Source organism: Lottia gigantea, assembly GCF_000327385.1.
Source record: "Lottia gigantea unplaced genomic scaffold LOTGIsca_32, whole genome shotgun sequence".
In the NCBI taxonomy this organism is placed as follows: domain Eukaryota; kingdom Metazoa; phylum Mollusca; class Gastropoda; family Lottiidae; genus Lottia; species Lottia gigantea.
This window is the reverse complement of record NW_008709073.1, coordinates 2,360,999-2,384,270: the sequence shown is the minus strand read 5'-3', so window position 1 is coordinate 2,384,270 and position 23,272 is coordinate 2,360,999. Positions and strand designations below refer to the sequence as shown.

Sequence of the window (23,272 nt, the reverse complement as noted above, 5' to 3'; positions counted from 1 at the left end):
CCAGTATTTAGCTTTTGTTTCTGTAGACCTCTAGTAAATAATCTGTAGACTTGCCACATTGCAACACCTGAAAATAAAGGCTTATACAATGACAGCATCCAAACAAATGTGACAAGGCGATTATAACTGCTTGGACATTTCTAAAATATGTCCAAATATGGCAGTGTATCTAATGATATAACATAAATATACACGATTTAATATTCCCTTATTCATGGGATAAAGCCAAATGCTCAAATAATTATTGTTATTTTACTAGCTAAATATTCGATCATTTTTATGTATTGTATGATACATCATAGTCATACACCCAATTTTATTATCCTGATTATTTATTAATCCATACCTCCCAATACAACTCCCGGCGTGGCAAACATAATCAGCCGAAGCCCCTTCATTCTCTTGTAAAAATACAAATGCTTATATCGGCATGTCTCTTTTTTTTTATGTGATTTAAAGTGTTTGTAATATTATGTTTAATGGTGCAATGTTCACATGTCCCATGTTTACAATTCGATTATCCAGTCTGAACAAGGGAAGATAATTCTTAAAGCAATAAATGAGCTGGGATATTTCGTCCAATTCGTAATCTTTGTAGACTATTTTTAGCAATGTTTTCCTCCCAAATTATTCAAAAATAGTCGTAAACTTGAAAATAGGATCAAATAATACGAAATCTTAATACAACAAATGGTTGTAGCCTTTTTTCCATCGGGTGGAACGAAGTGTCTTTTATGTGCTCTAACCGGAAGCAGCATGGCGTCCAAAGTTATACTCGATATTTGTTTATCTAAGAAATGAGTTAGTAATAGAATTATCCACTTTCCTATTGCAAAATATTCACTTAAAATGGCTTCTGCCTGTGTGAGAACATGTAATTCACTGAAATCATTGAATATTGTATACCCCTTATCTTTAAGAGTTTGTAATTCTTCTGTAATATCTGTGCGATGGAGAAAGCCCAGATGGATTCCAAAGACACAGAGTAAATTATTTTATGTTCGGAAGCCAACTCCGAGAGATGAAGAAGAAAACAAAATGCTAATGCAAAAATACGCAAATTACAGAACGCAAATGAAAGCAATTAGGTAATTATCTCTCCCTGAATATTTGTGCTTAAAAGATAACCAACACCTCTCAGTACAATTCTATGGTTATTTCACTTATTAATATTTAAACTAGTTTACCAAATAGGGTTTTTGGTTTTTTTTCTAAAGTGTTCAAAATATAATTCCCAATTGCCTTAGAATGTCTTTGTGTCCATAGCAAATAATTGGGTTGGAACTTCAAGAGGTTCTATCCTATGACTGGTAGGAAATGACCTATTTTTTGTAACAAATACTAAAATTGTGTATTTTGCAGGTCTTACTTCACCAAATTTGTTCAAGAAGAGAAGCAGGCAAGGAAGGAATATGATAAAAGTGTTGGGATTGAGCAAGAATTAGCCGAAGTTAGATTATCTATAGAAGTCAATGCACAGTGGAATCAAGAAAGTGCCAATATAAGGTATTAAGATTCATGTCTGGGAAGTTTTTTGTTCAAAAGGGGAACTGTTTGCAATCATATGTCTCTAAATGTTTTTGTCAAATGTACATTCTTGGTTCCTGACCATCAATAAACTAGTCACTTATTGCAAAATATGCGTTATCACATAAGGCCCTTCGTGATTAGTGACAACATAAAAAACTTAGTTTAGTGGAATTGCAGGAACTACAAACGTGTGATTGTAAATTGGAATAATGCAAATTGATGCGATTAGTGTCCCCAATACATATAAAAAATTAAGAAAACCTCTTTACAATCCCTTTAAGTCTTCTGTACATTGACAAATGCATGATGTTCTCACGCCTCAACATTGTTTATATTTTTATAGAGAAGCAAGAGAATTAGCTGAAGCTCAGAAAAGTGCCAAGATAAAAGCTATAAAAGATCAGAAACAGAAAGAAAAAGATGAAGAACAAATAGCTGAATTACAAAGTAGAATTGATAACAATATCGTAAGTTTTATTGATATTTTTCTGACTTCTACTTGTGTCATAGGAATAATAAAATCCATACTTCTTGTGTTTCGGATAAACAAATGCTCATCAGGAAGTGCAGGATCTATGTTTAGCAGGTAAAATGAAATGGTTTCCAACACCTATGTTGATTAGGACTGCTTTGAAAATATAGGTTAATTTTTATTTGAGCCATATCATTAGTATCTTCTGCATAACAGCCATTTTTTAAGTCTTTAAGCCAATTTACTGCATATGAAAGCCTATGAATTCTTCATTTTTCAGAAATTTTCGGAAAAGTTTATCACCCAAGAGAACATGGATGAGGAGATAGAAAAAGTGTTAGATTCTAGAAAAGATTTTAATTTCCCTATTAACAGAAAAGGACAGAGGTTGACTAGAGGAAAAACCAAGCTAAAGGAGGATATTTCTTCAGAGCCCGATGCTTAGTTAGATGTGTATTATCATAAACTAATGCTTGTTTACCTATCCTGTGACACTTAATTAAACTCTTCAATTCTCAAAATGGTATGGCGCTATGACGTCCTGGAAACAGTGTTAGAAGTTAAGACTCTGGGACATCCTGGCACTAAGATCATTTAGAGAATATGTGGTAAAGAGTATTATATCTAGATTATTATCTTGCATGTATAATCTGATGTGTATAAAAATATCCTTTTTAACATCAAAGAGTAGATTTTTTACTGTTGCCCCTGACAATGTATTGTTTCAATTTTGAACAAGTTTCAAGTATGGGCAGTGTACAGGTAGTTCTGAAAAGTTTTAGAATAGAAACCATATTTCAGTAACAGTTTCATAAGAAACTTGCTTGACCTTGTCACTACCATTCACAGTCGAAAACTATAGTTTACATCTTTTGAACGAAGCTTATGTAGATTTGATTGAGATCTACACAAAGTGTGAAGTGTGAGGTTATTTTCTGTGTAAATTCTGATTTTAATGAGTGACAACTTCAAATTCATAATTTATTGCCATGAAAAGCAGTGTTATTTTATATCTGCCATGGGTGCATTGTTCTCCATTTTTTTCCCTACAACAGTCAGCACGGATTTCTTTCCTATCATTCTTCTTCAAGATATACCAACAATTGCATCATTTTTAGCAATTAACACTTCATACCATCTTGGAAATTCATTATCTACACTCTCAATTTATGACAAAGTTTGTCTGTGTTATCACATGAACGTATAACGTAATTCACCTTCATGGTGGGGTAGAACTTGTGACAATAGGGTTGCTCAGAATCAGACCAAAAAACTAATTCACTAGGGCATAAAATAACTGAAAAGCAATGATTCAAAATGCAGAACAACTGTCGCATTATGTAAATTAATCAATGTTACTACCCAACATACAAGTTAAGGTGTGAATTATAATCATTACTTAATGAATTCTATCTAATGATGTTATATGAAGTTTATATACACATTAAAAACTCATTTGGTTTTTATTCTCATTTAGTCTGCATTCTTCTTTTTCTTCTTCTTTTTGGGTTTTTTAGATGGTGTATCTTCTAATTCTGCTGTGGTATCCATAGCAACACTTGTTTCCATTTCTTCCTCTTCACTTTCTTCCTTACTCTTCTTCTTCTTCTTTTTCTTCTTCTTGATGGGTTCTTCTGTTTCTTCTTCCATGGTTGTTTCCATAGTCGTTTCTAAAGTTGCTTCTAACTCAGCAGCCTTTCTTTTTCTCTTCTTTTCTTTTTTGGCCAATTTTTTCTGAACAACTTCAGCCTAAAAAGTGTTAAAGAAGCCAATTTTATTTATGAAGTACTCCAAAAACATCCACAACTAAGTGTTTGGTTCACTTTGAGTCATTTCATTAGTCAAATATAAGGGAATATGTAAATGATTTGAAGTGATTTTGTAAGAAATTTTTTTAACTTAATTACCTCTCCTACAGCTATTTTCATAACATCAACATTTTTAGTTGGAACATCACCACTTTCATAGAATTTTAATCTATCTTCAACTTGTTGTTTTAAATGTTCACCAAACACAGCTGTTGGATATTCTGCAAAACAATATTCAGACGATATTTTAGAAATTTTCAAGTGTTTAACTCCACATGGAAGTTCATGTATTGATGTACATATTCTCTCATTTAAAAATATTCAAACATAACCTGAAGTTTGTCAAAATGATCTCGGACAGCTGGTCTTCTTCAGCCTGAGTCTCTATTGAAGTTGACAAGCAGTACATTTCGAGACATTTTATTACATACACTTCTGAATTACATTATCTTAGAAATAAAAAGTTTCATTTACCTGCAAAACAGTCTATTCTAGAAGCTATAGAACATTTATTAGCCAAATATCTAGAAATTCTACCCTTGTTTCTAGCTAAAGCTCTACCAATAAATGTGGAATGGAAGATTAAACCATACTTTGGTGTGTTTCCTCTTGTCTTTAGAGCCCTACAACATTATCAAAATAGAATAATTTCACATATTTTCTTATATATAATATATTTGTTTCTGCATTAACAATAGGTGTAAACGGACAAAAATTACTGCTTTCATAACTCTAACTAGATATAAAGCAGGTGGCCAAAGTCACACTCAAAAAAAAATTCTCATTATCTCATTTTCTCTCATCTCTAAGTTTTCAATTTGTTTTAAATACAGATCTAAATGTTTTGTTTTTATTTTGCTAAGGGTGAATCTTGCCATCCATGATCTGACTATACTGTTAAGCATCAAAAGTTCTAGGTCATTAAATATTCAATAAATCAAATCTATTGTTCATTAAAACTAACTGAAATGAGAGGATATTTAAATGGATGTGTAAAATATACCAACTACATAATAACATCAGATTCATTCATGACATTACACTACTGTAGGTTGAAGAAGTGAAAAGAAACTACAACATTTTCTACAAAGTGACAAACCTCACCTAAACAAAGCCTTTTCAGCCCCAAGGATCTGAACTGTTGATGCTGGATATTTAGCTAAATTAGTTAAACTACCAGAATGAGCTATCAAACGAGCACCAATCTGTAAAGAAAAACAGAGTAAAGTTGTGTCATTCAGCTCATATAACAGCTTCATCTCAATGTTGAAGTTATCAAAGTATTGCTCAGTCAGGTGAAACATTAATATTAATATCGGGTGTTATGCAAATGTGTTTTCAGTACACTTTTACAATTGCCCTTTTGAGCTAATTCAAGGGCAATAACACTTTAAGAATTGATTCAAATTCTACCAAATCAACAATCAAAATGCACTTAAAGTTCCTTTGAAAACTGTGGTAAATTTTGCCCCAATTGTTTAGATCATGGAATTTTTATAAAATATTCCTTCTGCATAGGTTTAAGCCACATACCTGATCTCCTATCAGTGTTGCTAAGTTTGGAGCAACTTGCTGCATCTTAGTCTGTAAATATTCTGATAGGTTCTTTCTGTACTCGGATAAACCAATTACTCTTGTAGCAAACATTTCAATATTTAATAGATCAATTGGTGAAATATCCATTCCTAAAATTTAATTGATAAATATTCAACATTTATTTAAAATAATAACTTTCTTAGCGATTCTTAAACAAGTGATTATATCAGGTATATGAAATTTATGAAATGAGTTGAGGGATTTGATATTTGGAGGTCAACCTTATTTGAGACTTCTGCAAAATTTCCTTTAATCAAAGCTGCCCTTTTAATATTGACCTCACAAGTAAAGAACATTCTATATACCCACAGCATTCATAGATATAGCTTATAATAATAATAAAAACTATAACTTACCCATTGAAGACTTGGCAGCATCATATATAGACTTTGTAACAGAACTATCTATGGTGATCTCTTCTATTTCATCTTCAAGCTCCCTAGTCAATTCTTTACGATTTTTGATTAATTTAGCTAATCTAGCATATTTAAAATGATCTGTGACAATTCTAGCCAACTCTGGGAAATGATAGGAATACCATTCTCTGCAACGAAAATGAAATTATGAAACACGAATAGATAAATCAGCAGAAATTTTAGCCTAGTCTTTTTCCATATTCAACTGTGCAAGATTGCTCAATATGCTTTCCCATGCTTGACCCTCGGATCTACATGACAAAAAAAGGGAAATTTGTTTGAAAAACGGGACACTTAATAAACCTATGCTGGGATCCAACCACACACCGTGACTTTCAAGAATAGACAAGGCTTTTACAAATGGAGCTCAAAGCAACATCAGTTCCTACAGTGAGAATCTAATCCTTCTTGCAAGTAACATCAAATGCAAAACAAACCTTATTCTCATAGAGAATGTGTTGACATCTTTATCTAACTGATCTAATAAACTTATACTCTGTATAATCATATTATCAACTCTATTTACATTAAACTTTACTTTAGCTCGAGAATAACTATGACCTAAACCAAGTTGAGCCTTTCCAGCAGACTTTTCTGTCAATCCTTTTACAAGCTTTGCAAAGTGAACTCTTATTCCTGAAAGAAATAATCATATAATTTCAAAGATTAACTGTGTCATTTCCATTTTTCACAAAAGAAGCAAAGCTTTTCTGTTGGATACATTAAAATGTCTTTCAGTCATTTGACCAATTGCTCAATATACAAACTTGAACCACTTTTTTGGTAAAGAAAATAGCCAGCCAACCAACTGAAAACTCACCTCTCAACAACTCTTGAACAACTCCAACTTGCTGACATTTTACAGATAAATCTTCTGAAATAGCAGCACCAATTCTAGAATCGCCTACACCCAATATAACCTTTTCTTTCTTTGTAGATTTTGGTACATTTGTTTCAATGAACACTCGTAAGTCATCATGTAAAATACCTTTAAGGGAAAAAAAAAAAGAAGAAATGTATACTGGTTAAAGGTCATCATAAGGTTATTATTAATTTCCACAAAGTTGAGATAAACTATTATAATATATTATTTTATTCCATTATATTTTTGAATCAAAATTTATGTAATAAGTATAACAGATACCCACCTTCAGAAACACTGTTCATATTATCTAAGGCATTAGTTCCACTTTTGAATGGTGAAAATGCAACTAGCTTCACCACAGAATTAAATTTACTGACATCTGTAACACTGGCTTCAACTTGAGGCAATAACATGGAAACTTCTTCAAATTCACGCACTCTGAATAGGCCATATCCAGAGGCATGTTCAAAGAGGACATATAAACTTTCAGCCTAGAAAATAAATTCATTACCATTAGAATAGCTATGCTTTGCTTTTGTTACTACATTCTTAGTTTGGTTACTTCTACCATTCTATACCCAACATGAGATAGATGCATTCATCAATTCAACCAAACATATGTTCCGATCGGTACCATCTTATTAACATTTGTGGAGTGTCTTGACAAGGTCTCCACAAATTGCAAATTAAGGTTTGTAAAATGCTGAAATGTGAAGGGGAGGGGGTGGTGCTTTAAACCGCACTCGGGTGTCATCATTCCTTACTTGTTACTTTGACAAAAAGGTACCAACGACCAAATCAAATACCGAGATTGGCGAGAATGGTGTGCATGAAATAAAAACATGGATGGAGAATTGGTGATGGACATCGATTGTTATCCACAATTCTTGCTAGTTATGTTCAATATGACATGATTACCAATCTAATGAATGGACGAAAGAATAAAGTTAAAAAGATGATTTCTGCAACAAAATAGTAATGATTTATCGAGTAATCGTATAAATATTTAACAAATTTAGCATCCAGACAAAATCAAAACAGAACCACGTGTACCCACCATCTTGGTTTGTAAAGGACTAGTATTAATCTATCATGCTATGTGATTGGACAATGCTTTTTGTAGTAACCAATGAAATTATTGTATACAGTTTCTACGTTGTTTCAATGGAAGAGGCTGTTACAGGAAATGACCATACCCACTGACTATGGCTCATAACTTAATTTGAAGGATTTCGTTTATTATTATGTAATTAATGAAAATTGATGGTGATTGTTTCATTATTTTGATACTTTAATGTGTAGGCTTTCATTTGATGTATTGATTTTGATTCTCTGTGAACTATGTGTCAAGTAATTTAAATTTGAAATTTACAGCAAGTGACAGGTTAAAATTTTAGGAGGCCTACTTTGAACTTGATGAAGGAAATGCTTCTTAAAGCCTCTATAAGGCTTTGGTCATGATAGAATTCTAGCTGTATTTTTTATTAGACACCTTATTTATATTTATTCTGTATGGTTGAACCAAATATTTAATGAAATCAATTGAAATTTGATTTCAACTGGGGAAACTTGGCAAACAGCAAGGATTTAAATGAATCATGCAATGACATGTTTCCATCAAACTGTATGTAGATCTAGAGTGAATATATCAAATTTACTTCTTTTTGGATAGTTATATTGGATTTTGAAAGAATTTGCTGTTCTGCTTAGGATCTTCGTCTACAGTTAGATTTTTTGAAAGACTAAGGCCCATGTGTCTTCAGAAAACTGAATCAGGTGATATAATAAATAACCAAGGCCTAGACTATATTTAATTTAAACATTAGATAAAATATTCATGGCATAGAACCTTTTTCATGTTTTTAGTCAAGATTGAAAATGTTGTATCCCATTTTGTTTACAAAATAGGACATTTGAAATGCTATTTCATTGGGTGTATTTATTTACATATATAGACATATCCATTTTATTGAAATTTAGAATTGAAAATGAGTTGAAAGGAAATGAAAAATGGAGAGTGTAAAGAAAAAAGTTGTGACCCCACCTAAAAACTACCTGGTTACAAGAGATGAGAATAAAAGAGAGGAAGATGAGAGTAAAGTCTATGTTCCAGTTGTTAATATAAATTGTTATTTAACATGTGGTATCTGTAAAGGATATCTGTATGAAGCATCCACCATTACTGATTGTATGCATACATGTAAGTCACACTCATAAAAGAAATGAAATGAATGGAGTTTTACGTCCTACTTTTCTGCAAAGTCACACTCATAGGCACAGTAATAGTTAACATATATATATATCTGAACAGCAGCTGTTACAAGATGAATTTATAATAACTTTTAAATAAGATACAACAGGTACATAAAATATTAGTGTTGGGTGTTATAGAAGCACTGGCCAAGATTACAAGATGAGAACATACGTCTTTTGCATCAATTATCAATTTGACTAATAAAGATTAAATTAAGATTGTTATATAATAAATGAGTGTTGCAGTAAATTGATATTAGCCCTTAGTCAATTGATACCTGCAGTAAATTGATATCAAACTAGTAGTATGTTGATACCTGCAGTTCATTGATATTAGTCATGCAGTAAATTGATATCAGTCCTGCAGTATGATATAAGTCCTGCTATATGATATCAGCCCTGCAGTAAATTCAGACAAGTCATTAAGGTAAATTGATATCAGTCCTGCAGTTATAGATATCAGACCTGAAGTAAATTGATATCAAACTAGTAGTATGTTGATACCTGCAGTTCATTGATATCAGTCATGCAGTAAATTGATATCAGTCCTGCAGTATGATATAAGTCCTGCTATATGATATCAGCCCTGCAGTAAATTCAGACAAGTCATTAAGGTAAATTGATATCAGTCCTGCAGTTAATAGATATCAGACCTGAGGTAAATTGATATCAGTCTTGTGATTGTAAATTGATACCTGCAGTAAAATTACATCAGTATCGTTGTGTATTGATATCCAACTAGCAGTATAGTGATATCAGTCCTGCAGTATATTGAAATCAGTCCTGCTGTAAATTTATGTTTTTAATTCTATTTTAGTTTGTAAGAGTTGTATTGTTAAGTTTACAGAGAAGAATGTTCATTGTCCAACATGTAATATAGTTATACATCCAACAGAACCTCTTATTAATATCAAGTATGTTTCTTTTTCTTTACATGTTTCAGTTATCAAACTGTAGATATTCATCTGCACAATTAAATACTTAATGGTTCCTGTTTTTCCCCCTATAAAAATGCTTTTTACCCCTAATTGTAGGCTTATCTCAGTTCTTGACAAATTTAATAATACGATTTTTTATGATTTTTTTTATAGATTAGATAGAACATTACAAGATATTTTATATAGTTTATTACCTCATGTAGCAGAAGGTAAGATTTATTTTATTCCAAGTGTATTGTTATTAGAATAGTGTAAACCAGTTTGTTAACTATGCTGTCTGAAGAAAAAACAATGTCCTAAATACCTAATCACAGACAGAACCAGACATTAAAGCAGTACCTGATAGTACATTGACTTATAATATTGAATCACTATTCATGAAAACATTAATTGATTCGAAACAGAGTATCAAAGTGCCAGATACAAAGCATTAAAGGGTGTTTTAAGCACTGGCAGTAAAATAAGCTACCTGAATGATACTGAAAAAATCGTGCAAACGTAATAACTTTAATAAACAACTTTGCATGAAGTATAATGTTTGTTTCATCTTTTAGAGGAACTTGAAAGAGAGAAAAAGTTTTATGAAATCCATGGCATTGAGAAAAAATGTAAGTAAAGCAATTTTATACAAGCTCATGTAGAGGACTTATTATTTGTTTGCGAAGGAAGGAAGACTAGAAAAGAAATAATGATAGATGTGTGTATCCATGATCTGACAAGATTCTTCTTTAAATCATGTTCTCTTGAATTTTGACCCAATAGTATCACAAGTTATTGTTATTTATTCTAATCAACACTGTGATTGGACATTACAAGTCAACATTTAAAAATGAATATACCAGAATTCCTCTAATATAGTAAGGAAATCAAGAGGATTTGGTTGGTTGACTATTGAATCACCCAGAACAACAGATGCTTAAAGATGTTGTCAGATCATGGATGGCATGTGGAGTCGCTTAAAAGGAAGTGTCTATATTGAATTTTAATCAGATTAAATTTGCTATGCTATAGAAATACTGTTCTATCAGGAAGTTTAACTGATATTTTGTAGATATTCCAGCCTATGTTACACCTTGTTTAAAATCTCCTGTTAAAACAGAAGTTGATCATAAACACGAACATAAAGCTGAGATTAAACCACCTATATCTTTACTGTTAAATTATGGAGGGTAAGTTTTCTATTCTGTTTGACAGTGGCTTAGGCTAAGATGATATTGGGTGATTTTCAACCTGGTTTCCCCATTGTTAGATAGACACAAGCTGTCCATTGTAAAATTTCACTCGTGCTGTGCCCCAAGCTCATATTTCTTCAGACCAAAAAATAAGAAACTAAATTGTATTATGGTAGAAGTAAAAACACTCCAACAAATAGTTGTAAAATTTAAATGGTCTATAATTGTTTTATTAAATTCTCAATGTGTATATTAATTATTTTAGGTGCTCAACAGGAATTATTTTAAAGGTAAGTTAACCAGGAATCCTAACTCAATGTTTAGTTACTTAGATATTTGGTGCCACACATGATCTATGAATCATATTTTCCTGGATAACCACAACTTATGACTGGATTTAGTTTTAAGAAGAACACTTAATCGCATAAATTGTATATCAAAAACTCTGTGCTTTCAATTTCAATGCTACGTGTTTTGGATATTAAATCTTTATCAGGACAATTGATTGGGAAATCCAAATATTTAGATTTGCACTTATAACCCATGTTGGAAAGAACAGAAGTAACACAAGGAAAACTATTTTTGAAGCAAACTCAATAATAATGTTAAATAACGGAACACAATTTTATGGTATACTACTCCTTAGTTTTATTACACACAACGTTTCAACAATCTACATTGTCATCTTCAGGTGATTGTTGAAACGTCGTGTGTAATAAAACTAAGGAGTCAAAATTGTGTTCCGTTATTTAATGTGATCTCTACCCCTAAATGTTGCTAAAGGATTATCAATAATAATGGGATATTACAATATACAGCAAAAATACTAAATGAGGACCAGCTGTAGTGCACCATGTAAAGGCTTTGGGATCCTTTTATGATGTCATTAGCTTTGTAATGAATGATGACTGAAGGTTTAGTTGAGGTGTGAAACCTGGTGACTTTGAATAAGACATCTTCTCAATATCCCAGTGGACCCAGCTGAAAATAGGTATAGATAATCTGGGAAAGATCAATGGCAATAGGTTTGGCCAAGAACCGCCAGGTAGACAGAAGGTCTCTTTCAACTCTTTTTCAACTCTTTTATTTCAACTCTTTATTTATTTTAGGCATTAGAAAAAAGATTTATACGTGTGACAGGGGCAGCTACAATTTGTCATGTTACCAAGTTTTTAAGAAAAAAACTCACTCTTACAGATTCTCATCAGGTAAGTTACTTATGATCAAACAAGATTTGAAGTTGACTGCAATGATCAAGCGTCTCCATGGTAACATTGTGCCAATTCCCTGCTAGAATATACGAATACCATGAATACATGCTTTCATGATGTTGGCACTGAAACCTGCATTCTGTATATAGTTTACATTTAATAAAAACAAACTTCACTCAAATATCAACCAGAAAAATATCCCCAATTCCCTGATAATTCTACTCAATATTAACAAATTTGAGTTATTTGCCCATGTATATATTTTTTTCAATGCAAAGTCATTTTAAGTCATTAGTATTTCGGAGCTGATATGTCAATCTAGATGAAATAATCTATAAAATTGGATTTACTGACTTAAGTTTGAGGACACTTAAGACTGGGCTTCTAGTAGCAGAAATCTTGCACTATATTCAGAACTGTTTCATAAGGTTGTAAGACAATGCGATGAATGATATTATATTGTTATTATTATAGGTAAATCTATACTGTAGTTGTGGTACTAGTAATATATGTTTAGATGGTTCTAGAACACTACAAGCTGTTAAAGATTTATATTCAGAAAGTAAGGTATGTACAAAAAAAACTACATGGAAGCAGCCATTTTGAAATACAATAGATCGATACTTTTAGAACAAATGCTATTGCCTTCGGTATTCTTTTTTGATTTCTGACTGTAGCAGGGGCTTTGATGTGCCCAGGACCTTGGTTAATTGTCCCATCCAGACGACTAAACACTTTTGCTATGTCTGCCCCTCCAACCAGCAATACTGACAGGGGAAAATCTGAAGGCTTATCTCCATCTATGTTGGACCTTTAGGTTAGCAAGCAAGTGCTTAACTCACTGAGCCAATGGCGGCTCCAAAATCTCTTTAAGCGTAGGTTTTCAACAACAGGGACATGTTCCATGGTGGTCACTTTTCTTTGGGGACATTTGATGTGTCACAGCTAGTCACAGGTTAAAAAAAAAATCAAATAATCCAACTACAATATAGACAACATCTCATGTGATGAGACACAGCCTTAATTAACATTGTCTAGAAGTACTCAGAGAATTATTACTATCAAACTACCAGAGAACATGCCTGGTATCCAATCATAGATATACTTTGGATATTTGGGGACATCATTTTCATGCTGATTCTATTAGGGTACACATACAAAAACAGGTTGAAAACCACTGCCTTAAAGCATATTCTTACCTTATATATATTGATATAAACACTTATTATGAACCTTATCTCAAATTTCTATTATAGGACATTCTAGAATTGGAGTATCATATATTACCATCATGTATGGTATAAAATTATATAAAAATTGTGATATCTGGTCAAATAGTATTTAATGTGATAAACTAACAGTGGAGAATTCAATGACATTTAAAGATGAATTTTGCCTAAGAAATAACAAGTATCATTAAAGAACATCATGTCTCATTTTGTACACAGATACATGTACATCAATTTTCTTAAACATTGTCAAACCATTCTTGGTTTTTTCATTTAAAGGGACAGTTCCGCCATCTTTTTTACCAATGATACCTAAGTCTCAGAAAAGAGAATTTTTCAGCTTAGCCAATCAGTAATAGTGTTCACAGCTCACCTTCGGAATTTGAGCCTTCAAATCCATGTGTGTCCAGAATTATCCGGGATTGAATGTTAAAATGAGGACTCATCAATTTAATGTGATGTTTGTACATTTCTAGTACTTCTGAACACTAATTACATATATTCAAGACTCAAATCAACCCGAAAATGGCGCACCTGTCCCTTTGATGTCAATAGGAAGTTATTATTGTTTTTTAAACTTCATTTGCTTATAAGTTTCTTTACATTAATTAAACCTTAGAATTTGGAATATTATCTATTACTGTTGTATTCTTTTTGATGAATTAAAATTTTACTGATTACTTTTATGAACTGGCTTTATACCAACTTTTTAGGCAGTTGAATAGTTTGAAGGTTTAAATTGCTAGGAGGGAAATACGCAAATCTGTTTATATTCAATATAAGATACAAAGAAATTATATTTTAATCGATGCAAAATCTAACAGTACTATTTTGAAGCTGATATTCCACTTCATTGAGATATAATCACTAAAACTCAATTAACCTACTAGAGTCTGACACGTGACTTAAGATAACAACTTGTTTTTATAGAAAATTTAATAACTATTACTTAATCTGGTTCTATCTAGTCTGAATCTGAAATTCGGAATGTGGTTGATCAGAATATGTATTAGAATTTGTCAGAAGAAAACATCCGATAATCAGGTATTTTGATATGATATTGTACCACATTAAAAAGAAGGGCAATTTGAATGTGCTAAAATGGTTTACTCATATATATAAACTTATTCGTGTTTTCCTTATAGATAATATAGATGGGAATTTTTTTTTTAAAATCTGATAAAAAATAAATATTTGTTAAGGCAATGGTTTAATAAGAATTTTATATTAATCTCACAAATTATTGAGGGGTTTTATGGAGGTTTTCTAAAATATTATGCGTATTAGAAACAATGCAACAAAAAATATGTGTTTGATGAAATCACTAACCCTTAAATGTAACACCTCACCTATACCTGTGCCTGTGCTTTCGTAACATTGCTTAACCGCAATGTTACAACCTAAAATTCCTAAAATATGCTTTATCACATAAGACCCTTCCAATTAGTGATAAACGTAAAAAAAAGTAAGAAAATCACTTAATTAAATAATAAATTAATTAAAAGTAAAGTCTTTATGCTAAATGTTGATTGTTATTTTGTTAAGTTTTGTTGTTTGAATTTATTGCCTCATCATATTGTTAACATCTGTAATCTGTATTTTTAAGACTGGCCAACTCTGCCAATTTTGTTTTCATTTGATTTCGACAAACTGCACACTCAATCTGAAAAGTAGTACAGATAGCTGAAATTGAGCTAAAAAAAACTGACAAGGCAAATATTTACATGGATGAATACCTTTAATATCAATGTTATAAATGGCATGTACAATTTTTTAGAAATTGGCCAATAAGAGCATATATTCATCAGTTCGACTTTCCTGGTGCCATGACTGCAGAATAGAATTCCTCTATAATCCAATAAATCCATAAAATCTATGGCCAGTAAGTTCACTGATAAATATATACTCTTATTGGCTAAGTTTGAATTTACATTGTATTTTCACCCAAGAGGTAGTATCACTAAAATAAGATAAAAGCCTAGCTAGCTATGTTTGTATATACTTTTAAAAAATTATTTATGTTTTATTTAAAAAAAAATGAAATCTTTATTGTTGTTTATGATTTATTAAAATATTAAATAAAATCTTCTTTTGTTTGTCATTCGTCATAAAATAAATATTGCTGTTTTTGCATCTTTGAAATGTGGTCACATATTGTCTTCCCCTTTCTGTCCTTCTGTACTTTCATTATACACGTTTTGACCAAGGATTTATTGAGTTGTTACCCTTATCTGAACCGAAATGCGTAAAATAAGCTTAAGATTATAAATTTTGTGCCTGGGGACGACGGGGGATACACGTCGAAACGTTGCATAAAACTTTAACCAGTGATCGTTGTTCCATAAAGATGTGTCTATATAACGCACTCACAATTGCTAAGTGCCATTCAAAGACTTCAAGCTTAAGATTAGTTTTGATTGGTCCACCCGCCCAAAATATTAAGTACGCGATAAAGACTGCAATTCTGATATGGACTGTTGGATTTCAAATATTTTTCATCAAGGATTTGTTGAGTTATTACCATTGACTAACCATAAGTATTTAATACAATCGAAGCTATGCTTAGCTTCCGTATTTTTCTGATGTCTGGTACCGAAATTTTACTTTTATTGTAAGTGACACTATACTATCTGGAACGAACTTTAGTTCAGTACGTAGTACCTTTAATTCAATTAAAATTTTGCAAACAATGCCTACTAAGCCCTTTAAATGGAATCTTAAGATTTATATGAATAAAATAATGTAGGGCTATAATTTTGATACCTTGGATCACATGATATACGATCTGATCAGTAATTTAGTAAATCTATACCATTTTTTAGTAGGGTAGTTAAATAACAATTGATTTGGCTGGTATCCAACATATCTAATTATTATACCGCAATATACAGGTGAATATAACTAGGGGGTATTATAATACCTACAGGACTATCAATATACTCGTTTGATTATTAATTGTAAATCTATTGACTTGGAAGTAGCTCGATTAACATTATAGTGAGGGATCTTATCAAATCAAGTTAGCCAAGGCATCCACGGCTGATATTCAGTTGGCTAAGGCTCTTCAATTGGATATTCCCCAGCTGGCTTCTTCCTGGATCGATTAGAGAATATTATGGATTTCGGATAGTAGTAATGTTGTAAAACAAAAGTTTTGAGTAAGTTTTAACATTTCTATCGTCATATTTGACATATTTCTATCTGATTTTGATTTAAGTTCATAATATTGGTCTTTGGGACTTTAATAAACGCAGAAATGACACGAAAATATATTAGCTATGTTATGTTTATGAACAAGAAAAGCAATGAAAAGTATCCCTTGTTGGGGAAAAAGCCAGTTTTACACATATATCACGATTTTTTTTACAAAATAGAACTTTGTTAACAGATATTTTCAACCAATTCAAATGTTTTTCCAAAGTTTGTAATTTTTGGTCTGTTCAAGCAAAAGGGACATCCTGTTGCAAAATGGCCTTGGCGATAGCATAAGGAAACAATAAAAAAAAATTTATTAGGTTGATATTGATCTTAAAACAAAGTTTTTTTTCGGTGTGCGTATCCAGAAATTGTTCACCTGTATTTTGGTCTCGATAACGGCTAGAAAATAACATGTTGATGTTTTAGATCATCAATCATTCAAGTATTAGTGGTAACCAAAACCAACCGATAATTGCTCTGTAAACAATGGCTTTTAATAATATCATTTTTGTAACCTGAGACGTATGTGAAATATACAGTCATAATATATTGGGAATAAAATTTAATCAACCAAATCATAGATCTAATTAAACAGAATAAAGCCTTAGATTTAGATTATATTATGTCGGTAACACCCGTAATCAAATTAAACAGACGGACATTTTTTATTGTTATTTTTGCGTCGTGATTTAATACATAATAGCTAATAATATTTTGTGACCTCTGTGCCCCTGTATAATGTAAGAAAAACTTGACCAGATTACGAGGTTATTCAGATTAAATGGTATTTACAATAGTGACGTCATAATATGGCTTAACTTTTCAACTTGGATCACAGAAACAACTTACAGACGGTGGACCGGAAACAGGAATGATGTCTAGGTTATCTTTTCACCTGACTTCACTTCATTAGATTATGGCAAACCCGGTGCATATTTCCATTCTGTTAAGTGTTAAAGGTAGCAGTACATTGAGTCTTTATCAGCCTCTTAAAAATATTCAAAGTCAAAGGGATCCCGTGGAAACTAATTCTGGTACAATCGAACTGCATATTTGGTACCTTGTGGCACTGATAATTTGCATAACGTTTCAGATGTCCGGCCAGTAAGGTTTCTTTCAGATGCCAACTAGTAAGGTTTGAGATGCCAGTCAGTAAGGTTTCAGATGCCAACTAGTAAGGTTTCAGATGCCAATCAGTAAGGTCTCTGATGCCAGTCATTAAGGTTTCTGATGCCAGTCAGTATGGTTTCAGATGCCAATCCAATATCGATTCGTTGCATTTCAGAACGATATCTTCTTTGTTGATGTGGTGACTTCAAAGTAATTGCCTCTTGGGTTTTTTTCCAGATTAAAGGATGACGGTTGAAGTTTCTCACAAGCCACTGTCTTTTGGACAGTCATTGAACGATCCACGATGTCCTCCATCCATTCCTTTATCATCATCACCGATCCTGCGACAACATATTGTCCATATGATAAAAACATCTTCCAATCATCAAAGAACCACTGATGGTGGAAACGTAAGAAAACCCTTCAGAGTTTTTCCAGAAAATAAAGAAAACAAATTCGAAAGAAAACCGGAATTGTTAGACATTAGCAGAACCCCTGTTCCGGGACTCCGCAAAGACCAACCAACTCGAACAGTGAACCAAAGGGGAGCACTAGAAAAACAAAATAGCTTTGCTTCAACTGGCATACGCCGATTACAATTTCGACCACAATGCGAGAACACGAATCTTTCGTTAAAAGATCGATTTAATACAAATTTGAATGTGTCTGCGTCTTCAAAGGAAAGTTCTTCTAATACATCATGTGAAATAAAAGGTTGTGCCATTACAAATTCCACAAATTATGTGGGAACTCAGAAAAAGAGAATCGAAATACACAAAAAGACACAAAAATTCTCTGCTTCACTAAGTGAGTTCAAAAGACGGTTAATGAGGAATCAAAGTAAGTTTTACCAGAATAATGAGATTAATACTGAACAGTATAAAGTGGATCCCATTAAAGCAAGTGCCCCTCTCCAACCCCAACCACCGCTTACACCCAGAACACTTGTCTCTAGGGCATCAATACGTCCTGCTCTTGACGAACCTAAACCACGGTCTTTTGAATCATCACCTGAAGCATCTCCCAAACCAACTTACCGTCTTCCGATGCGAGATACGACCAGGCATCTTCATTCGGTAGAAACTTATGTTTTGGTTCAGAATCCACGAGAGAGACTTCGTGGACGATTTGATGAACCAATTGCTCTTACAATGCGTAATCTGATGACGCATGACAAGCTTTTGGAAGAAGGTGAAAGAAATAAAAGAGATGGCGGGAAAGGTGCAGCTAATGCAAGAATACATAGATGGTTGGAATCAGTTCATAATTCGTCTATCCGTCCATCACGAACAGTTCGTTTTAACTTGACATCTTCTAGCAGTAGCAGTGCTGATGACTCGGATTCCGATGTGTCATATTAAATTCGTATGAATAATTTGCCAATCTAACCGAATTAGGTCCTTATTCGTCACTGTTGGTCATAAAGCTCTACCTCAATTTATTTTCGCTTCGAAAGTTCATTCAAAATGAGGTAGGGTTACCCGTGGCTTTGTAAAATTACGATTCATTTTGTGACAGATTTCGTATTTGCTTGTCACGAAATCTGTCATCTGTAAAATATACCACCAAGTATACTTCGAATTGCAACATAAGACAACATTTTCTTTACTTTCGAACACTTACTTTCTTAAGAAAATCGTTTAAGTTTGAATTTCGAATTAATTTTTTCAAACTTGTCTCATGTTGTGAAATATGGTATCTAATATTAAGGGAATTGTATGAAAGGGTCGATCTAATTACACTTTCATTTCGCAACAATTAGATTTACTCTTTTAAAATTCCGAAAATTTTTCTAAAATCCCAAACATAGTCATCATTTTCTTCATTTTCGATTTTTCCGGAAGAAAACTGTTTGTTGATATTTTGAAAATTACTTTCTTAAACTTGGCTTGATTTTGGAAATGGATTCGATGGACTAAACGTTTCCAATGCTCAAGTTGATAACGAAATTGGGATTTCGAATTTTCGAAATAATGTTGACTTTTGATGATTACATAACGTGGTCTTAAATTCTCTCTTCAGATATCTTCCATGATATTTCTAGAAATTTCTATTTTCGGACCGTTAAAATTCAAATCGAAATTCGGATATCAGTTTATAAGAATGAAATCCGAATATTTGATTTATTTCAAATATTTCCGAAAATCGGAAAAGTCGGAGTACAGAAAATCTTTGAAGCCTAAGTCTGCGAGCAGTTTATTACCACGTCATGTAATCAACAAACTTGAACATTTATTTCGAAAAAGTGATATTCGAATTTTTAATATAAATTTTGAATTTATTTTTCGAAAATGCCCCATTTCTCCTTTTTTTAGAGAACTTTTCTTTATTTCTGAGAAGTAGTCTAACCTTATTTTCGAAAGGTAATCGAGATATTACGATATTGTTTCGACTTGACCTTTTATGTATATAATTAAAAAAACGTGTAATATCGTTGTGCCTTTAACCCTGTGATTATGTATTTATTTTGTTAGAAACAGACCATGAACACGTCATTCTTAACTTTTGATTTTGTTTCAAAGAATGTCTCGTTTTATATCCCATGGTCTACAACATTTAAAAAAAAAATAGCATTTCGTTCCTTTTGATTTCGATACAACGAGATGGTGTCGAATCCAATTTGAAAATTCATACCAATTTCGTATAATAATAAAGTTTGTTATATTCTTGCCTTTTGATTTCGAACTAAGAATATAGCATCTGACGAATCATTATATATATATCTATAGGGAATCACGAGGCAACCCTCTTTTGTTTAAAATTTCGATATCGTCTGTTTGAATTCTTGGATTTTGATTTCGTTTTAAGAATTCGCCTAACAAAAGGGGTGTCTGTTTTATAAAATGAATTATAAGGATATATTCGGTTAGATTGGTATAATCAGATTATAATATAAAAATATGATCCGCTATATACGTTTTATAATGATATATAATATATATGATATTCGTTATTTATGAAGTTGTTTTTTATTTGTTTGGAATAAATTATATTTGTGTTCTTATTGTTATACTGTAGGGCCTATACTTTAATGACCTTATAATAACCCATCTTCACAATATCAAGCTAATACCTTGACTTCAATATCTTCGCTATTTTTGTGATACAAGTAAGGTGGCTATTGCAGTTAACAAGCTTGCCCTTGTGAAGATGATAAGAACCATATTACATGCATAGAATAATAGTTTCAAACGGACATAGACTATATTTGCTATATGTTTTCCTCAGGTAGCGTATGTAGAGGTTACAATATACAAGTCAGCAAGTTACAGAAGTCTGATATGATAAGTCTGACGATTCGCAACTCGGTGAAGGATTACTGTATTTTGCTCAGGAAACTTATTAGCATTCCCAACATGAAGCATAGAAGTTATTTAAGCCATTAGGTCTACGTGTAATACTCAAGCATGCTATCGAGCCTATGCCAACGTCAGTAGAACTGTAATATAACCTATGCGGAGTAACTTCCCTTAGCACAATAAAATATTTGTTGAGACATCTACATTTCAGTCCCACTCCTGAGATTTGTTCTGGATGACGGAACTTATAAGGTTTTTATAAATTTCGAAACAAACTAGCACTTACTTGTATATCTCACAGTGTAAGTGTGCTAGTATTTCAACAATAATTTATGCTTGTGAAATCGATGTGAGGTTGATGAGGGTGCGTATAATAGTCGCAAATATACGGTAGAGTAGTATCTTTGTTTCTTCAGAAAGAAACACACCAGCATAAGACTGTTTTTATTCTTTTTCTCACGAAACAAATGCTATTTATGAGATATTGCGGTTGCTTAACTCAAATCTGGGTCCTTTAAGGTAGGTATTCTGGATCACGCATGTATAGCAAGTGTCTTATATTGGAATCGGGTTCCACTCTAGACTGGTCTGGTGATTAATTCGCATTACCAATTATGTAATTTTCGTAACATAATGACATTTTATAAAATAGAACAATTGATTATGACCTGGACTAATCTCCAATTCGATTACTGCAAGATTGTACATAGGCAATAAATGTGAAGTTCATTGTAAATATTTTAGTCACGTGACATTTTGACACATTCCTATAGAGCTGTTCTCTTCTCCTCCCACTGAATTATTTGAAAATTGCATAAATGATAGGGATTTTACTACGAATCTCTGTACAGAGCTTTTAATGAGCCTATACCCAAAATATGATATCGATGTAGTTTGATATTCTACATTTCGATCTCGAGGTCCATTCTTTTTTCTCATTTTACTGAATAATTTATGGTAATCGGAGGGATGCCGCCATTGGATATAATACCGGAAGTACAATGTTACTCATCAATCGGTATTTTTAAAGGATAAATAATTGAAATTTGTTGATTGTAATTGGCTTTATTATCCGTAAGTATTGAATTCCTTTTATTTTTAATGGCTGAAAGTTTCAGACTGTATTGTGCTGTTTCGATAACATAATTGATGTGAGTATTTCCTTGAATTTCTTCGGAAATATTTTGAATCGAAATTTATTGTTGACAGTTATATTTTTATCCATTATCAATGCAATGCTCCTTGAATCTTGAACAGTCATCTATGAAAGGAGAGGTGTGACTAAATTTCTAGATCTACTCCCCATCTACATGATCTCAAAGCAGATTACATGTAATATTGGAGACTAAATGTCTCATATTAAGCCTACAAACTGTGAGGTTGGATTAAAACCTATCTACATAACTCTCTCAGTACTCGGTCTCTAACTTTTTTACTGTCTACTGACTTTAGTAAATCGTTTCCTTAAGAGTTGAAATATCAACTACAAAATACTACTAAGAGTCTGAGATCACATCCCTGGGTTCATTTTATAAATAGCTTAGTCCATAGCAGTAATAAAAAAGATCACTGTAGGGTGTTACGATTGCAAATATTTTATGGAAATATTGAAGCTGAATCATCAGAGTTAGGTAAGCTTTCACATTCTCTCACAAATAATTTCGAAAAAGTTTCTGCCGTTGCTGGCTTATTAGAAGCTTAAATTATAATCTTCTTGATACACACAAGTTACAAAAATACCTTATACTACCAAGGGATTTAGACTTATCTTTGAACCACAAGATTTTAAACTGTACTCTTATAAATATAATCAATATAAGAGATTTAAATGTTTGACTAACTCATTAAAAAACTTTGTTTCTTTACCTTGAAGACATTCAGGTTCAAATTGATTTTGTTTGTTTACTTTTGTTGTTTGACAATTTGTCTCAGATGAAACTGTTAAAAATAGAAATTTACCTTCAAACAATTTTACTCTGAGAATTACCTTGTGACAGTAAATCACAGGTTGAAATAAGAGGATATAGGAATGTGAATTAGTAAGCTTAATATTGGAAACGATATTTTTGTGAAATTTTGATTGAACAGACTTGGGTAATATTTACTTCACAATTTAACATTGAGGGAAGGGTAAGGGTGATTATTTGTATGACCTGAAGACATTCTAATTTGAGA

The 23,272-nt window shown here is 32.2% G+C and overlaps 4 protein-coding genes across 4 annotated transcripts; 3 read left to right on the top strand and 1 right to left on the bottom strand.

Moving 5' to 3' along the window:
* The first annotated feature begins 752 nt into the window (after positions 1–752).
* On the top strand, positions 753–2,679 carry LOTGIDRAFT_232861 (hypothetical protein). Its single transcript, XM_009058088.1, has 4 exons — positions 753–1,088; positions 1,363–1,506; positions 1,874–1,997; positions 2,283–2,679. The coding sequence occupies exons 1-4, from the start codon at positions 850–852 to the stop codon at positions 2,445–2,447; spliced, it is 672 nt and encodes a 223-aa protein (XP_009056336.1). The 5' UTR covers positions 753–849; the 3' UTR covers positions 2,448–2,679.
* Positions 2,680–3,475: 796 nt separating this feature from the next.
* LOTGIDRAFT_119841 (hypothetical protein) lies at positions 3,476–7,169 on the bottom strand (the record flags this gene model as incomplete). Its single annotated transcript, XM_009058087.1, has 9 exons — positions 3,476–3,751; positions 3,910–4,031; positions 4,285–4,433; positions 4,915–5,015; positions 5,344–5,495; positions 5,763–5,950; positions 6,260–6,458; positions 6,643–6,810; positions 6,971–7,169. Coding segments are annotated over 9 exons (1,554 nt in total), but the record flags the coding sequence as incomplete, so codon positions are not given.
* A 709-nt stretch (positions 7,170–7,878) lies between these two features.
* LOTGIDRAFT_232858 (hypothetical protein) lies at positions 7,879–13,565 on the top strand (the record flags this gene model as incomplete). Its single annotated transcript, XM_009058086.1, has 10 exons — positions 7,879–7,953; positions 8,668–8,887; positions 9,758–9,854; positions 10,032–10,087; positions 10,433–10,486; positions 10,930–11,047; positions 11,316–11,340; positions 12,160–12,258; positions 12,736–12,828; positions 13,518–13,565. Exons 2-10 carry the CDS (start codon positions 8,698–8,700, stop codon positions 13,563–13,565), a joined length of 780 nt encoding a protein of 259 aa, XP_009056334.1. The 5' UTR covers positions 7,879–7,953; positions 8,668–8,697.
* A 4,478-nt stretch (positions 13,566–18,043) lies between these two features.
* Positions 18,044–19,159, top strand: LOTGIDRAFT_162162 (hypothetical protein; the record flags this gene model as incomplete). Its single annotated transcript, XM_009058085.1, has 1 exon — positions 18,044–19,159. One exon carries the CDS (start codon positions 18,044–18,046, stop codon positions 19,157–19,159), a length of 1,116 nt encoding a protein of 371 aa, XP_009056333.1.
* Between the last annotated feature and the right edge of the window lie 4,113 nt (positions 19,160–23,272).

Coding starts and splice junctions, on each gene's coding strand:
- LOTGIDRAFT_232861 (XM_009058088.1), top strand. CDS start 850: ATGGCTTCTGCCTGTGTGAGAACATGTAATTCACTGAAATCATTGAAT. Junction 1,089..1,362: donor ACGCAAATGAAAGCAATTAG/GTAATTATCTCT, acceptor TGTATTTTGCAG/GTCTTACTTCACCAAATTTG. Junction 1,507..1,873: donor CAAGAAAGTGCCAATATAAG/GTATTAAGATTC, acceptor ATATTTTTATAG/AGAAGCAAGAGAATTAGCTG.